This window comes from Hetaerina americana, unplaced genomic scaffold, assembly GCF_022747635.1.
Source record: "Hetaerina americana unplaced genomic scaffold, ioHetAmer1.1.p SCAF_79, whole genome shotgun sequence".
In the NCBI taxonomy this organism is placed as follows: Eukaryota; Metazoa; Arthropoda; class Insecta; order Odonata; family Calopterygidae; genus Hetaerina; species Hetaerina americana.
Genome location: NW_027287416.1, coordinates 1,614,351 through 1,633,463, shown reverse-complemented (window position 1 = coordinate 1,633,463; position 19,113 = coordinate 1,614,351). Strand labels below are relative to the sequence as shown.

Below are 19,113 nucleotides of genomic sequence, written 5' to 3'. Positions count from 1 at the left end.
TCTTCCCGCGACAGTGTGTGCAGGAATTCACTATTCTTGTATGCAACGGGCCTAGTAAATACAACACGATCGTGTCTGCACCTTTCTCTCGGAAAGAGAGCGTGCCACTGGGTTACAGAGCTTTGGAGCTACAATCCCCATCTGGTGATAAATTGGATGACTCCACCCTGAAGGTAACTTGGGCACAAGGGTTTAGGGAATCGGTAAGTATCCGCAATGAGACTAATTCCATCGCAAACGAATGATAATGTATTTGCCTCTACCAATGAGAGTTAGCGATGTCTTACTCTTGAACGATAACAACTATTTAGCATGAATCTATAAACTAAAAGTTAACAAATATTATAATTTCAGAGGGGTATTTTTTCACAATTCATGTCACCTAATTCGAGGACATGTTACTAATTGAAATCAAGGCTGGTGTGTTGTCTCAATTAATTGATTTGTTTTTCACGTTGCTCTCTTCGTTGTATTTCTCACGGCCTTTTGATGAAATGAAATTCAACGGCAGATCCTACTCGTTCATTCAAACATACAAGTTTGTACTTCATCCCCTTTGTTAATAACAATTTCCGTCTCGCTAATATTTATTTTCATTCATTTTTTCTGCAACTTTTGTATACAGGGTTCGTCCGGAAAATAAGTGTACTGAGCTCAGGAAAAAAAATTTATTACACTTTTACATATCTTAAGCTAATATTCCTCAAAATAGGACCCTTGTGAGTCGATACACTTGTTCCAGCGGCGTTCCCATTCCTGGAACGCTCCCGCGAAGGCATCATCGGGAACCTCTCGAAGACTCGTCGTCGACCTCTTCTCTGCCCTCCACGAACATCTTGTGCCACCGAAAGATCATGTTTCTGGACATGGCTGACTCCCCGTAAGCCTGGTTAATCATACCGACAGTTTCGGTAGACGATTTCCCAAGCTTTACCGCAAATTTGATGGAATAACGCTGCTTCGGCATCGCGTTCCGTGACGTGGGTCGAGCGTGGAGGTTCGCGTTAACAGAGCTCCTCACTACACCACAGCTCAGAGCCGACTGCCTTTTTCAGCGTCGCTTGCCAACATACCCCCTCCAATCGCAGCCCGTCAGAGCGGTGCTGGGCGCGCCTGGAGCGGCGCGCCCAGCCCAGGAGTCAGTACACTTATTTTCCGGACGAACCCTATAATTGTATCACGAAGGAACACCCCAAGCAATCAGTGGCTAACCTGTATCAGCACCTAACAGCTGTTGACGAAATTACAATTTCACAAATTTAATTTGCTTTTGAAGACTAAAGAAACCGATTTCTTGTATTTTCATTGGACTCAGTCCTAAGAGAAACTCGAATATACTACAAGGTAAAGTTAATACTGAAAATTGAAAAAAAAATGAGGAGAGATTCGCGAGTAAGCAACATATCAATTATACTTGGCTCAATTTGTCTCGCTGAGTCTAGTATGCAGGCCCAATTTGGAGGAAACAGAGAGAAACGTTACTCAGGCGGTAGTTTCTTGATTCAACTCGCAATACTAACGATATACCTAAGAAAAAAGTAAAATGCCCCTGAAGCATTTGATTATCTTTGCAACTGATCAGGAATGATTTAACTTGAGAGAGGCTATGCGAGCTATCGGGGCCCACTGCACAACTAGCCATGAACTACAAAATTAGCCAAAATGAAAGGCCATTTTCGGTCATTAAGGTCAAAGGACGTTCAACAAAGAAATACTTCAGGGGTCTTCTATAAATATACTGAGGTAGAGAGAAAAAGGAACTTTACCCCTTCAATTTATTCCTGTGCACATTGCGTAGGGAGCACAGAGGGAGTGTGAAATTTCCTAATGTCGCGATCAAGGCCTCTCTGTTTGCACTCCTCAAAACTACGGTGGACATTTCCAAAAGGCAAAATTACCCGAGGGAAAGGGAGCCTTACCGCATTGCGTCTTCTGTCCAAATTCGTCCAGCGACGAAGGCACTCCAGCCCATATGGGCGGTCACTAGTCCCGGAGAGCGCATGCCACTTCCTCGTCCTATACACTACTGACCTCGAGCGAATATCTTCTCCGCTCCAATCTCAATAACTGCGCTTAATTTGAGGCATATATTTCCTGCGGCTTTCGGAAAACAAATGCAAGCGTGCATCCAGGCAAAGCGGGAACTTTGGACATACGTTTCGCCGTGAAAAATATCTTTCAGAATGGGATCATATTGCGGCGGTTCTGAGGGAGCACTGAGAGTTGCAAAGTAAATATGCATTTTTCTCTTTAATAGTGCACTATTGAACTGGGCTTGCCTTCTCTTCCTTACCAGCGAAAGGGTCGGACCGCCGAAATCATAGCCAGGAGGTTTGATTTGATGGAGGTTTGATCTACCCTCACCCAATGCAGTATAGCAGAATGGTAAAGTGGTAACTTGTGGTAAGCAGAATATACCTAAATTTACTGCGGCGAGATTGAGATTATTCAATCTCACTTGACCCCTAAAAATAACATCTAAAAAATAAAGCGAAAGGGTCGGACCGCCGAAATCATAGCCAGGAGGTTTGATTTGATGGTTTGATCTACCCTCACCCAATGCAGTATAGCAGAATGGTAAAGTGGTAACTTGTGGTAAGCAGAATATACCTAAATTTACTGCGGCGAGATTGAGATTATTCAATCTCACTTGACCCCTAAAAATAACATTGACGACGAACACAAAAAAAGCCCACCTAAGCGGAATGTGAAATCGAACCCACGGTTTGCGGGGTGAGAGTGTTCCTCACCTCACCACCACCATGGTCAGCAAAAACGAGAGTCGCAATAAATTATCATCAAGTTTTTTACAAGAAAGACCGTTGGTGAAAATCAGCGAGACGTGGACGGAAAGATGCATGCCTCGCATTTCGAATGACAGCAACTACAATTTGAATCCATGAAAGATGGCATGAAAATTTCAATTTTATGTATCCTTGGAAATCCCTCTTGTAAGCAAGACCTTTCATCCCAAGTAGATTGGTGACCAGGGTCATAAAAAATAAACATTAACATTCAAACTTAAACTTAATGCTTTATTGTGAAAAATATATATTATGCACATTAACAGAGTTACAATTGAAAAAATAAATACCTATATAAATGTACATGAGGTAATTATGCAACCTTTTTCCTTTTTGTTTATATGATTAATCAAATATTAGTCTTGCTGTAACATTAATAAAGATTGTGTTAATGATACTGTTATCCTTTTTGATATATTTTCAAGACTTTTATTACCTTAGTTTTCTCATTGTGTTTCCGGATATATTATGGTAAATCATGTAATATAAAAATTTATTGGCTCTAATTTAATGCAAAAAGCAGCATAAAATGTCTTAAATGAAACAATGAAAACAAATGCTAGGAAAAATTTCCATGTAAATTGATTTAGATGTAGAGGATTGGGAGTTGAATTCTAGCCTGGAGGGTAGGTTTCAACAAGAGAGGTTTTTAGAATTAAATCTAAGAGATGTCTTCGGACACTAGTCTGTACTAATCAAATCTGTGCAATTTTCCGGGAAACATGATCTGTGAAACCATATATGTCTGTACCTACAATCCACTGAGAAAAAACCTAGGTAATCTTTGGTGAATTCTACATATCAAAGAACTCGGTACTTAATTCTATATTTAGCTATAATGCTGACTGTTGAGTGGTAGACTTGTTGTATGCTAATAATACCAAATCATTGCCAATAACACAAATTCATTCACAAAATGAGCGATTTGTGTTCTATTTTACTGATATGGTTATGCAATAGAAGAATACCCAAGATTGATGCAATGTTTTACAGAATTGAAATAATCATACTATTAGTTAAAATAGCTACTGAAAACATTGGCAAAGAACTAGCAAGTTAAGGTTATTTCACTGTAATACTTATAGGTCAAAAATTACTCTCATTTGACGAAGTCAGTTACATACATTTCAATCTAAATGTTGATTTTATAGGTACTTCAGTGGCAGGGAAGTTCTTTACTAATTTTTCACTTTTACATTTCAAAAGTTGGATGCATTCAAAATGTTGGCAATAAATATTAACCTTGGAGCAGAAATACTGGTATATTGATCGTATTAAAGGACCTGGATGTTTGAGGTAAGGCAATAATCCGCCATTATTGGAGATATTAGTTTAATAACACTCTGTAATGCTAGTATAATACCTATGTGAGTGTCCAATCATTTAACTGTACTATATTTGATGGCGTAAGAGATGCCCCTTTTTTGTTCAAAATTATGTGTAAAAAAAATAATCCACATCTCATATGTGAAGGTTCGAACTCCATTTGTTAACTTTCAAAACTGAATGTTATTTTTACCCCAGACCGATGATCTGTAATACCTATTTTGACTTTGGTATATTTATATCAGTATACTTACTTGCATATATATTTATTATTCAATTGAAGAATATTGTAGTTGGGATCATTATTATTAATCTCTTTCCTATTATGTGGCATGAAGAATGTGTTGCTTGCTTTTGCACAGTGAAAAGTGGTATGAGCAAGATATCAAATGAATTTGATTGTATTTTATCACAACTGATCATAACAAAACGGCACATGCTTTTCTTACTGAGTTGGTGGGGTATCATGCTTTCACGTGAACTGTTAAATATTTATTCTTGTGTATGCCTGACTGAAATGAGAGTATATCTTATATGCCATGGCATTATGGTATTTACTATAAATATTCTATTTATCATTCTATTTATTTTTTCAAGTGCATACCTAGGTATTCAATTTCAGATTTGTCACTACTGAAGTATGTATTCAGGCACCTTCTTGACAAAATATATGGTACTTTTGTAATTCATAAACATATTGTATAATGTGTATATGAAAGCTATTTCTACGAAATGTCTACACAGAAAACTCGCAGAATAAACAAGAAATATAAATGCACTCTAACAAAGAAAATCTTTCACAAATGGATAAATCACATTCATATATGTTATTTACACTGGTAAAATATAGGCACTTGTCTTATTTATTCAAATCCATTTGCTGGTTCATGATGATCTCATCTTCAGTTTCAAATTCTTCTTGGGCACCTAAATGCTCTTTGTTTTTACTCAAATATCAAATGCAGATCACTATTTCTCAACAACAAAATTAGTCAGCTGTCTATCATTTTGATGATTTCACTGAAATGCAATCAATTCATTCGTTACAGTTGAACTGTTTATGTGACACTGCATTTTGAAAGAGTAATTATCACTGATGCATGTTAATAAAAAAATGAATTCACAAACCATCATGTATCCTCTCAGATATACCCTGAAAATTACTGTGAACTGGAGAAAACCACATTTGAGTCATTCATGTAATTCTCAACACCTTGGAAAAGTCGCGTTGCAAGAAAATTTGAGCATTGAAATATACTTGTAATTGCACATTTGAGAACTAATGGTCATTGTTTCTTGCTATGTCCTTTCTTTTGTGTCACCATTTTGTCCATCTCATTAGTATCCTTTTTAAATCCTGGTAGTTGTAAGAACTTATGGTTTAACCAGCTAACACCATAGGCTCCACGATAGAAGTCCAGGAATAAAACAAAGAAAATTGATGAGTGCAAAAGGAGGAATGCAGCAACAATACGAGGGTAGCCGCAGTTGATGAAAAGGACTTGAGCTGAATGATAAAATACTAGTACAAATTGAGCCTGAAAAGCAAATGATATAGGGAATAATTGAGAGGAGGGAAAAACATATGAAGTCAAGGTTAACAACTAATGTAGGCAACAACATAATATAGACATAATATATATAATATAGGCATGATGTTGATGTACAAACCTAATTCAAATAAATAATTACTACGCAGCATCTTATTTTGAGTAATACATAATTATGTATTACAATGGAGGTATTTTACTTTGTGGGATAGCACTGGTAAGATAAATTTCTTAAATTCAATTTTTTAGCAAATTATGCAACATGCGCAAAGGGGGCATAGACCCCTTTCTTAGAGAATAAATTAAAATTTATTATAAATAATTAATTAGTTCCTATTTTCCTGAAAAGTGATTCTGAATAGAGATCATTTAACTGTCAATAAAATCTCATTTTAACATATGATGGATGATCTAGTTAAGGAGTAGTTTTAGTTAATAATCCTGAGAATATGGTATTTACCATAACCAAGAAAGGGACTTTGTCATATTTTATTAACAAATGGGGAATATAGTTTGAGACATAACCAATCACATAAATTTCACAGAAATAGGAATAAACTATTTTAGCAAGAGTAGAGTAGTATAGGAAAGCATTTTGGTTAATTGGAGCCAACAGGTGTATGGAAGACAGTGACTTTGGGGTTGATAGTCTCAAGAGAGGTAACCATCATGTAGTTTTTTCTCCTCAATTACCAAATTCATATCCACATAATGAATAAATAACTAATGTTTTTATTTTCTGTCAATCATGAAGTGGCTTTAGTTGGGTATTGGGTAGTTATTGTTGTTAATATGTAGCATAAAGCCTTGTTAAAAGCATTGAGCTTTCTTTGTAGAACTAATTTCAGATGACTTCAGCTCTTAATCTCCCAACTAAGGTAAACCTCAATGCATTTGCAAAGTATTTTCTGAAGTACCAAAATCAAGTTACCCCCATAAAATTCACGGAAATAGCATATATGGTTTGATTTGCAAGGTTATAAAACATTAGTGTTACTGGAATCTTTGACATGCAAAAGAATTTTCAGAAGTCTTCTTCACATTATCATAAGAAAAGTTAAGTTATAGATCATATCACATAGAAGCAAAGTATGTACTTGAAGATAGATGAACCAGATTTAATTAAATATGAATTCTCCTGACAAGACTATGCTTCTTAAGGCTAATTAAAGATGAGGACAACTAAAGGCTTTTATTTATTAAGTGTTAAGTATACCCAACACTTTTGTAGATATTTCATATTTTATTTGGTAAAAAGGACTTGACATCAGTCCACACAAACACTCTTATGATTATCATCTTCATTATGCCTCAACATTATGTTATGCAGTGAAATAACTAGTCTTAAACTACAAAGGTGACTACCATGTTCGATTCACTTAAAGAAAATAACACTTGATGGTAAACTATATCTTATTTCATATAATCAGTATAGTTCTTCCTTTACCATATCCTGACAATTGTCTGACCTTCTTAAAAGCACTTCTACTCTTCTCTGTCCATGGGGTTTCTCCATATCCCATTGATTGCCCATCTAAGTTTATGATCTATATAGCTATATGTTCATTCCCCTGACTTTATGTTAACATTCTTCTATTTTCTTTTCATTTTCATTCTCCTGATGATCATTCCTTGATCCACGAGTTCTTAATTCTATTAGAATTATAAATCCAGTTGTCTACTCTGCAGAACTTGTCATCTTGTTGATAATGTTTAATCCCCTTTCCTCAACAATTCCAATCCCTTACCTCTCTTTCAAAATTTTATTAGGTTTTTTCAGCATTCTTTACTATTTATTTTCATTAAGGCTTCATGATGTCCCTTTAAACACCCTCCAACTACTTATGAATTTTAAATTATGTTTGCTAAAATCATTTATGAATTGAATCTTCATCTGAGCATGGGAAGCTGAGTGAGTTGATGATACTATTCCTAAATCTGTATAAAACCATAATATATTCTTACTGGTGATTTCTTGTTTCTTCCAGTACTTCCCATATGCCCTATACGTGTGATGATGTCATTAAACTACCTGTATTTACTGATTAACATGATTGGTGTTTCACCAGTCATTCCGTATTTCTATACTGTATCATCCTGCTTCCCTCCTATCACTCACTTCATAGAAGTACTACCTTGTTTCATCCTTTATCATGGTTGCACATTTCATATCTGGCATTTTCCCTATTACTACACATTCTAATTGACCACACAAACTATCTACCTTCTCCTCCTGAAAGTTAATTGTCAGTATTAACATTTAGATCACCACTAGGTTAGTTCAGTCTGATTTTAGCTCTACCAATATAACACTATCCCTTAACTTCATTGCATTCCCTATTTATCTCCAATTTCCTATGCACTACTACTACTGCTCCACGTTGACTATCATTCTCCTCACTTCAGTGAATATTGATCCGGTACTCCATCTCACCCCACCATTTCCAGGATCCATCTCACATTGACCCTACCTTCATCCTCTCCCTGGGCCATCCTATATAAGGAAAAAATTTGATAGAATCTCACCTGATGATGATGCACAGCATCAAAACCATGGCCATGTGAAATAAATATTTTATGTTGAATACTAAACATTTTCCTCTCTACCCTCATCATTTACTACATAATGTATACCTAGATAAACATTCTTTAAAAGCCTACTTATTTATGATGTGAACAATCTCGTATGCTCTTGTGCTGATTTTTTATTAAAGTAGTACCTATATTAATGGAATATATGAAAAATTTATGGTGGATAAAAAATCAATGAGGATGTATTCACATTGGGGGTATAGATATGCCATGGTTTTAGGGAAAAACCATGAAAATAGAGAATTTTTAGTTTTGGGTTTTGAGTCAGCAAACATTTTTGGATATAATTTTTAACCCAGTCTCAACCAGATGGACAATCAATCATGCTTGGTATTGTTAGTCATGGGTAAAGAGGTCTGCCCATTGTTCAAAATTAACCATTCTGGTAAAACTGTACAAGTCATTCATAAGCATAGTAGAGATTCACTATGAAGTTTGAAAGAGATAAGTCATAACAATATGAAAGCCGTTGAGTATGCTAGAAGTATAATGCCTTAATGAAACGTCAAGGTAAGCTGAATGTATATAGGAACAGTGTATATATTAATAAATAGTAAACCTATACATGCATGAAAGTGTGTATGAAAAGAGAATTATAGAATTATATGTGCAATCAGAGAGTTGGATATTGAAAGAATCAATTTTCGAAATTGACATGCATGAATAAAAATAATTGAAAAGATTATTTTCTGCATGCATTTGGATGAGAATACCAGCATATAAACCTATTGACTCTGCTGCTCAATTCATTACGAAATTTAGGACTAAAAATAAATTTACCATTTGAATTGTTGTCAGGTACTTTTTCCACCAGAGGTATTTACTGTATTCTGGTCCCAAAGCTGCTGTCAGGTAGTATGAGTACATAATTATGTGTACAATATTGTTTATAAGGTTGGAGAATGTTCCATGTCCTCCTGTGATTGAGAAATGGAATGAGAAATATAACTGTGGTGTGTTATTAAAATGCAATTCAATGACGGTTCTTGAATATTAAGGTGTGGTTTAACTATCATGCTGACTGACAATTTAGAGACATGTTAAAAATATTTCTCCCAATTTATCAAACTTTCAGGTAGGCTCTACCAATTATTTTTTCTTATATATTATAAATGACTCTCCACAAAATTGTTTTCATGTTATAAAAGTGTAAATCCTGGAATGGATTATGTCCTCAATAAAGATAGCTGTAGTAATTCAGGTCGAATAATGTTAAAGTTAATCATATTTATCACCACTATGAACTATCATGACAACATTAAAATACCATTATGAATACTTAATCCATAATGGGAACTACATTTATGTGAAATAATTCTATCAAATGGCAAAGGAGTAGCATTGCATTAAGGAGTTAAACAATTTATTATGTGAAAATGTAGCATCTATTTTGCTCTATAATTTTTTCAATTTTCAATCAAAACAAAAATAAATATTCATTGAAAACTCCAAGGAATTTGGTTGCAATAACTTTAATGAGGCTACTTGTGGAATGTGACACATGCGACTGGCAGAAAATGACATGACACATGTAGAGGCCAAAAATCATTCACCTTGACTTGGTCCATATGGGTGGGACACATTTGAAAGCAACATATACATTTTCAATAACAAAGTTAAGCATCCTTTCATTTTGATTTGATTGTAAATTGGTCCAACAAATTTTTAGTGTTGTAAAATGTGTGGTGAGAAGAATGGAGAAATTAAACCCAACTCCCAAACACAAACATTGCTCCTATTCCTAAGGAGAAAAATCTATTTTTTTATGAGGATAAGAGCATAATTATTGAATTATATTTGTTTCAGCTCTTCATGCTTGAAAACATGCATTTCAAAAAGCACAAGTTATAATTAAAATTAATTTACTGACATTAACTCAGCATTAAAAAATTATTTTAAAAACTGTTGTCAAAATTATGTTAAAAATGGAAATTTTAAGCCAATATACAGGGGTCAACTTATATATGAGCATACATGGCAATTTTACCATTAATTTTTAATCTACTTTAATGTTTACCTTAGTAATGAATTTTAACCTAACAGAACATGTAACAAATGCAAAAAAATCTTAAAAACCATCATGGTAAGATAATGAATATACAAAAATAACAAAAAATGTTTATCAAGATTCTTCCTCAAATTTATACAATCATATTTCATTTTGCATAGAAAACTTATCTTTTGCAAAATTATTTCTGATTCTGTGTCTGTGGCTGGTAGCTTATTTCTATTGCAGAGTCAGTATCTCACTGTGTTCCATAATGAAATTATTATTATTTATCTATATTATGTTGAAAAAATTTTCTGTGATTCGATTTTCCTTTTTTACTGTGATGTATCTTCAAAGTGTTATTGTGACATAATTTTTGGAAAGAAATAATAAATGAACATTGTGTCCCTAAAATGCTGGTACTTATACTTCTCTTTTGTTTAATTACTACTTACCGTCCATCAATTCAATAATTTTTTAAATGTAATTTTTGAAAACACATTTTCAAATGCATATAATCAATGCAAATAATAAAAATGCAAATAATCAATATGTTTCAATATTGAATATTGTGGAAAACTTTTACTGTCATCATTATTATCATCAAAATAAATCATCATATAAATAGTAATAATTTAAGAAATATCTTCATAAGTCTTGTTTAGGTGGTAATACATTTTTATACTTCATTCTTTTGAATTAATGTTGTTAATAATTTAGAAGCCATATTGTGCATTTTCATGCCACCCAGAAACTTGCGTATTTATTGTATCTGGTGTCTTCCTCTATTTGTCACTTCACTTTTACCTCAACAGTTGTCTTCAGTAGGCTCAAATAATACTAAAGCTGAAACATTTGTCCATTGATCTGTCCATTTCATCTTCAATAGATTCCTGTTTTTTCACATTTCACTTTATATCCTATATTGCTGTTTTGGTCCATGTCATGTTAGCAGATTTTTCTTCTTGCAGAAAGTCTAAACTTAGCTTATGCCAACTACTACCTTTTCATTTTCTATCATTGATAGTCTTGTTTTAGAAAAAATCATTTGAATTCTTCTGAAATTGGATTGCCATATTTTATCTATTTTATCCTTGTGTTTCTCTCTCTCCGTTATTATAGTTTCTTTTCCTTATTCCCTCCTAATTCTTTTTTCATCCCTTTTCCAAATATGCAAATGATAGCTTCAATTTTCCTTTTTTCTTCGTCTGGATATGGGTAGGTACTCAAATATTGTTGGCCCTTTGGCATTGTAATAATATTATTGCTTAAATTTTAAAAACTTTCAGATTACTTTCAAGTTCTGTAAAGAATTTAACCAAAAACATTAAAGTGGTGTCGTTCTTGATACCTAAACTTTGCTCAAAACTACAGGTGACACTATGTAAGGAACTGGCCCCCTAAGTTCAATTCACATGCCATTAGACTTTACCTGGCATTGGATTTACCATCACTTATCAGTAATTGAACTTTGGCTTATTGTGGAAGGAATTTATTTAGCATTGTAAATATCAATCATTTTGAACCTTCTCCTGTCTTTCTTCCTGTTTTGTTTTATGAGCCTTTTAAACTAATCAGAACATGCCCTCTCCCAAATTTTCATATTCAACTTTTCCTCCCTTTTTCTTACTTTGCCCATTGAGTTGCACTTTAATCTTTTATTGATACTCTTTCAGTGTATTCATCTCGTAATGTAAAGGTCAATGATTTGATTCCTATCTTGGGCATGGATGTTGTGAACTCTAGTGGTCCAGTCCCTGTGACACTTGATGATAAGCCAGGAGTGGCTTACCAGGGTCAAATGGACAACTAGCCATCATATACAAGATATCATCTTGTTAATCCAGAGGGGAAAAAATATTTTTATCTCATTAACCACTTAGCCAAAATATGTACTCATATTCACTCGCTGTTAATGCAAATGCTAAATTGATATCTCCTTGATATATACTGTTTGAATTGCACTGATATCATTCATTGATGCATAGTTCTCATCAATCTTATTTTCACTCTGCAGTTTTGGCTTTTGTAATATTATTCTACTGTTTCCTTTTTATGTCTCATTTGTTTATTTTCCAATGAGTTGGCATACTTTTTTCATCCAAGACCATGAAATCTGATCTTCATTATTTCAAAGAAAGTGAAAAAAGGAGATAATGTTCAACATTGCCACTGTGAAGAACATTGTGTGTTCTAAAATAATGGGTAGGTATGATGCTAAATAAATTTTCTTATACTTCCTCATTAATTATGAATTCATGTAACTGTATGTATTCTGTAACTTATGGTATAACTGGAGGATAAAAATAATGCTAAATCAAGATCATGATTAAAATAGCATTTAGAAAATACGAACGATATTTAAGTTTTTTAAGTGAATATATAGGCATATCTTTATCATCAATCATTAACACCTACTGTAAATATCTGACCCAGTCTGGCTGTAAATTAACTAAAATATATTCACTTACCTGCAATGTACTTCACACAAATCCAGGTTTCAATTGGAGTGAGTGAATGATGGTACAGGTGTAGTGGAGTTATTTGGCTGTCTTTTTTCCTTAGTATGAAGAATAACTAGAAAAAATACAAAGTTTTTTTGTTTTTACTGATGGCTTCTTATATTTTTTTTCATTCCAAAATGATTAATTTAAAGGCTGTGGGAAAACTTGTTGAGCATTTTCGTGCACAATAAACATCTATTGTACATTGTTTGTATCAATGTATTTGGTGCCAACTTTTTTTCCATTTTTAAAGTGATGTGGAATTTTGAAATCGGAACTATGACCAATAATTGTAAATTATTGTGGGAATTACCAATATTAGCTAGGAATGGAGCAGATTTTAGTTATCCCAACATAATTCCAAATAATAGAAAATGGTCATTGTATTTTAATGCAAACAAATGTATGATTTTGCTGGATATAATTTGGATTACAGCTATGTAGGTACCAATAGGTACTTCATAGTATCAGAAAATGTGTCACCTGAGAATTTAACACTAAAATTTTGTACAATTCTTTGTTTTAACAATTACACAATTTTTTCATATTATCACACTTGCATATAAGTTTAAAATGGATACTATTGATTTAATATGTAATTTAATTAAAAAACGACTTAATAAAAACATTTCTCCTGAACATTAGAAATTATTTTGCTTATGGCTATTCAGAGGCACAAAGTTGCTAGCTGGTTGGATAAGACATAATGGTAAGAACTCTTTCACTCTGGTGCAATAGCCCTGCCTACCCTAAATTAACATCTTGTCATACAAACATACTGCATTATACTCAAACAAATTGAATTGAATTATTGAATTCTCCAAATTACTACAAGGAAAATATTTTTAGAAACAAAATTTTATCACAATTTCAAAAAGTAATGACCCTTGACCATCATTATAAGCATTTGTGGACAGTTATTCCAGTGACTGATCAAATCCAAAATAGACAATCCATTATGGACATTCGAAATCATCACCTTGGCAACGATTGGGGTTCGTTTCTACCCAACCCAATGAACTTGGAAGGCCACGACTACTGAAATTTGGGGGGTTGGAGACATTGCTCATTAGAAATATTATTTCATTTGGCTAAATGAATTTTTTTATGTGGATCCCAACCAAGAAATAATTGAAGAGGAAACAACTCCGCCATATCAGGCACGACCTTGTCAAAGGTGATGGATTTTTAGCAATGCCTCTTATCTGCACTCATCCTTCCCAATATATCTTTAATAAATGGACTGAAATGTTGGCCAAATCTTTGGGGAAATCCAGTTGTGTTTTATTCCCTTATATACCATCACCTTCTCTTGGATTCCAGATGGGTAAAAGGAGGAAACTTACTGTATCTGCAAATTCTGTCAGCTTCGATATGTAGTACCACCAGCACAGGTTTACCATCTGTGAAGAACAGTGAAAAGAAGTTTATCTTTTACAGTCACTTAAGACTGACAGAGAAGGTAGTTAAAACATTTGTACTAGCTAAGAATAATTTATTTTATGTGAATAGAAAAACAAAGAATTGTTGGCAGCTGAATAGGGCAGCTGAATTAATAAGCTACCTACCAAAACAGGTTTATGTAACTGAAAGACCATCAGGTAGTGTAACGACTTTGGGAATGTGTGAAAATTCAATTTTACTGAGAGAGTATAGGAAATTAAAATCATCAATTTACAGATGCTAAAATTAGGTTGTGGGGTGGAGTCTTGAGAGGAATTTATTCGGGGAATCAGGGTTGTTGCAGGTAGGGTGGCCTCAGATAGAAAGAGACTACAGGATAAACTGTTTGATGTGGAGAGGATGACAGCAATTAAAATGAAGATATAATTGCTTGTTAGTGGACTTGATATAGAATGTGATATAGAATTTGTTATTGAGGAGGGACATTTGTGCATCTAAAAATGTGACTTGAGTGAAAGATATGGTGGCAGTGAAGGAAACAGAGGATGCTTTATTGAGGGAAGAGATAAAGTTTTTAAATGAGTCCATGCCATGTTACTAAATGAGAAAAATGCTCTCAATGTATCTGAGACAGGGTAAGGGTTTTCATTTTTTCCATTCCAGTCATCCTATGAACCGCCAATGTGCCCACCCACTTCTTTCATCCTTCAGGTAGAATGTTTCAAGACTTTCCCATCACAAATGGTAGAAGGGAGACTTGCGAAATGGGATGAAATCAACCATTTGCCCCTGTTTAGGTTACCTAGTTGCTTTTTCCACTCAGTTGCTTTTTCCACTCAGTTGCTTTTTCCAGTCTTACGGTTTGGAATAATTTTTTTTAAAAATTTGTTAAGCGTGTTTATAATTACTGCAAAATCAACAATGTTCCGCGGCGCCGCTTAGGGTAGGGTTTCTCCCAGTTACGAATTCATCCCAAGTCCTTATATTTTGCTCAAATTCAGCTCCATGTGGACAGTAAACTTTATTCCGACTCTTTAACACATCTATGCTTCTCAATAATTGTGTTTGAAATTTGTCTTTTTTAAGAGATTTTGTAGTTTATAGTAAGACCGGCGAAGGTTTCTCATGTCTTAGTGCTCCTAACTTTTCAATTCTCAGGGATGTCATTATCTTCCACCATTTATTTGTAGCATTTTAATATGGCAGGCTAAAATATAATATAATAGTGTTTCTTATATTTATGCGGTCAAAGGAAGGACCCGCCTACGTCCCTCCTTGCCGGCACCCTAGGCGGTGTAGCCTGTTACGAAAATGTTATTGGGATGATGGAAAAGGCATCAAAGTCGACCATACCTCAAAAGGCAGTAATGCGTAATGAAAAAGCTTTGATGATGGGGAGGTAGAACTTAGAAAACTGAAAAAACAATTCATCAAAGAGTTTCCAAGAAGGCACCTAAAAAGTCGCGCTGAAACCTGTCATAAACCCTTCGGGCCTGACCAAAGAAATCGCTCCACTACTCCGAAAAAATCTCCAGTCTGCAATTCGGCTGGAAAAATTTCAGTAATACAGTGACTGGTGGGCGTGAAACATCGCTCACGGTCGAACAGGAATTTCTCCTTCCGGATGAATAAGAATCCCAAAAACTAAATTTTCCAGCGCTGCGGTTTTGCCGAGAGACATCTCCTAAGGGAAATCAAAGTTGAAGACGAAAATTTCCTTCCTGTAAGCGTGGGGCTATTTTTTAATAAGTTCTCGAAAGTCAACCCTTTATACATTGAACGAATGACTTCAATTAATTAGGAATTGAGAGCTTTTATAACTTTACGAGATATTACGGTATTTCAAGGTTCTGGAAATTAATATGTTCAGGAGTTATGCCAGATTTTTATCATTAATACTGCCACTAACTAAGTCGACATTGATGTATGTATATTTATTTTCGACACATAATTAGTATGTTCCTAGGAACAGCAAAAAAACATCCCAAGTTTATGATTCAACCCAAATTTACTATTGTCGCAATACTTATAACACATGCACGTTAATCGAAAATATTATCCGTGCAATTTAGGCTTGATGAAGGACATAAATGTAATAGAAATTTAAATTAACGATAATATTTTAAAATTATTTCTAACATTAATATTTTGACTATGAGCTCAATTGGAGGTCATAGTCAAAATATAGGAAAACTCAATTGGAGCTCAAAGTCAAAATATTCGGAAGAGGCAACTCCTGCTCAGGATGTTGCCTCTTCCGAATAATCATTTTTAACGATTAACTGTTTTAAGAATAAAATCAGGATAGGGACCTCCTCGTACTAACATACGACGACTGATATTCCCACTTCAGGACGGGCGGGAGCGAGGTGGTGTGCTTCCTGTGGTTTCCCAGGAAGATGTGGAAATCATACAGCTTGGGTGAAGCTGATGTTATTGCAGTGTTTTGATTAGGATTGGGGAAAGCAATATGATATACTCTCCAAAAGCTCCTCTTCCAAAACTTACTGTTCGTCCATATCCACCGCAATGAATTCTCTCAAGTATACATGTGTAAACAGTTGAAAACTTCATTAGTTTAATAATTATTACTATACGATTGTCTACCATTTACAATAGCATTTGGATGGACACAAACTGAACAGGGCTACACGTCTAGGCCTCGCCATGCAAGACACAACCCTACACCCAAAACCTTTTTTCGATTCCGCACACTTTTAATTTCCCTTCATTCCGTCAAATGGCTATCCTCTTTTCCTCCCCTTAGGCCCGTACCGAGAGTCACCTATCTCGGGTTGCCTACTTCGTACCGAGAGTGGAAAAAAGCTCCCTGCACATCCGAAGACTTCCTTGGTTTGAGCTACCAAAACGATGGAAACTCTAGGCCGACCTTTGTTTCAACTTTGCTTTCTTCGTGTAGACTCCCTCCGAAAAAGAGCGCCTTAAGACTCTTGTTCTGAAATCCTTCCTTCGTTTGCACTTGTGCCCTAGTAAAGGCTCGCTTCGGAGGAACGACTCTTAGTAAGGGCCTTATTACATTGCTTACCTGACGTACTGCCTTTTATATATATAACTGACTTCAACATCCCTTTCCTGCCTCCACCAGGTTTCTCCCAACAATCCTCTCTCCTTCCCCACCATGTCTGTTACTTCGTTTGTTTTCTTTTCCGTCGATTTTAACTTACTCCATGTTTTTGTAAGGGACTTGGCAATACGAATGAATAAAACAGTTATCATTGAAGAAAAAAGTAAGAGAATTTGAAACAATGTTCAAAGGGCCAATTAGATATGAGACCGAGGAGCAGGATATAGTTAGGAGTTCTATATGATAGAAAACGAGTATCTGCAAAACAGAACCGACAGTGAATTGCGTGCTTCATCCAACCCGAACGAGTAATTCGCAAGGATTAGAGGCCAAGATGACCAGAGTTAGAAGCCAAGAAGGCCCATTAATATCTATATGGATATTACATGCCCGGTGGATATGTACTCATGAAGTCACAGGTATTTGAGAACAAATTACTATCTTAACTTTAATTGGAAACAGAAATTTGTTAACATAACTGTGCTTAAAATATGCATTTTTAAATCTATTTTAACCATTTAAAATTCCTTATGATACACCTGAGCCAATCACTAATTCTGAAATAAATTAAACAATATTCCCCCTTGCCAAGGTTTAACGGCTATAGCTGCCGAACTTTTAAGAACAATCCACATTTTTCTCCGTCGATAAATAGAATTAATCATGTGAAAATGAAACTAAATTAGGCTTTGAGGATGAAAATATACGCTTTTACTATTACTTGGAAATGCCAAAAGAACACTTTTTACCAAAAAATTCAATACTTACCCTCATTGCTTGAGGTCTGAGCGAATAGTCTACCGGTTGACACCGAAAGCTGTAGTCGAAGAGCCATCCACTCATCAGGTGCTATGAGATGTAAACATTCCAGTTGTTATTACAGCGTCGAAGTTAGCCATACGATGAAAGGAAAAATGAGAATATTTCACTTGATACTCATTTAAATAATAAGTAAGTCACAATTCCTCGTGTGAATTATTCCGAGGAAATATAATTCAAACATTCCGTTTTACCCTTAAATGGAAACGTCATGATGACCAACACCGGCAAATTATATCATATTGTGTCGTACATCATGCCTTGTAAGGAACGAAATTAAACGTCCATATTATCTACGTCCGCAACTCTCGACGGCTTTCACACATTAACAATAAATCAATTCGTCACAACATGCGAGATCAGTAATCTCTTTGAGCAATGTCGTCAATTCAAACTGCGATCGGGTGAACTTGAAACCTTGACGAGTAATTTGTAGACTGGAAAAAATTGTCCGCAATTACGCTGACAGCAATCTTTCGTCCGCCCTCAGCGGCGTTCTATTTAAAATATTTAATTTGTTGGAACGCATGCAGAGCGCGAACTTGTGATGCCTCGTTCGATATGTCAGCCGTCTGGCCCTCTCTCTCTCTCCGTCAGTGCATATCAATATATTGCGTTCGAGACAAGGATACGTGGAGCGATGCATAATAGAGGTAAACAGGTTCACCTCTCGATGCAATTTGAAAGTAGAGGCATGACTGCGTCCCTATTCATATCGTAAGAGCATGGGCGTGGAGAGGATGAGGTGAAAGACAAGAGTGTATTCGAATGAACCTCTCCATCGGGGCCCGGAACGTAAGGAATGGGGCACAGTAGCTGAATCTCGTGTGCTGTTTAAAGTTCTTGCTTCCGGGTTATTTGATGGCCGATTTAAATGAGAATTGGAACCCCAGCTGCGGGGTAACAATTAACCTCCCCGGCTCGGCTGATACACATTATTTACTTAAATATGTGTTTATGAAATCTTCTGACAACAGGAAAAACCAGAAAATAGACCGCTGCACCAGAATGAAATTTCATACTTCCATCGTGAGGGAAT

The 19,113-nt window shown here is 35.1% G+C and overlaps 1 protein-coding gene across 1 annotated transcript in view; it reads right to left on the bottom strand.

The window, feature by feature from the left end:
• Positions 1-5,416: 5,416 nt before the first annotated feature.
• The window catches only part of LOC139697515 (very long chain fatty acid elongase AAEL008004-like), a 37,622-nt gene continuing 23,925 nt past the window's right edge, over positions 5,417-19,113 (bottom strand). Inside the window, exons 4-8 of the mRNA XM_071596247.1 lie at positions 18,024-18,104; positions 14,113-14,169; positions 12,734-12,839; positions 9,053-9,189; positions 5,417-5,668 (exon numbers count right to left, since the gene is read on the bottom strand). Coding sequence (XP_071452348.1) covers positions 5,417-5,668; positions 9,053-9,189; positions 12,734-12,839; positions 14,113-14,169; positions 18,024-18,104 — 633 coding nt within the window. The remainder of the gene's footprint in view (positions 5,669-9,052; positions 9,190-12,733; positions 12,840-14,112; positions 14,170-18,023; positions 18,105-19,113) is intronic.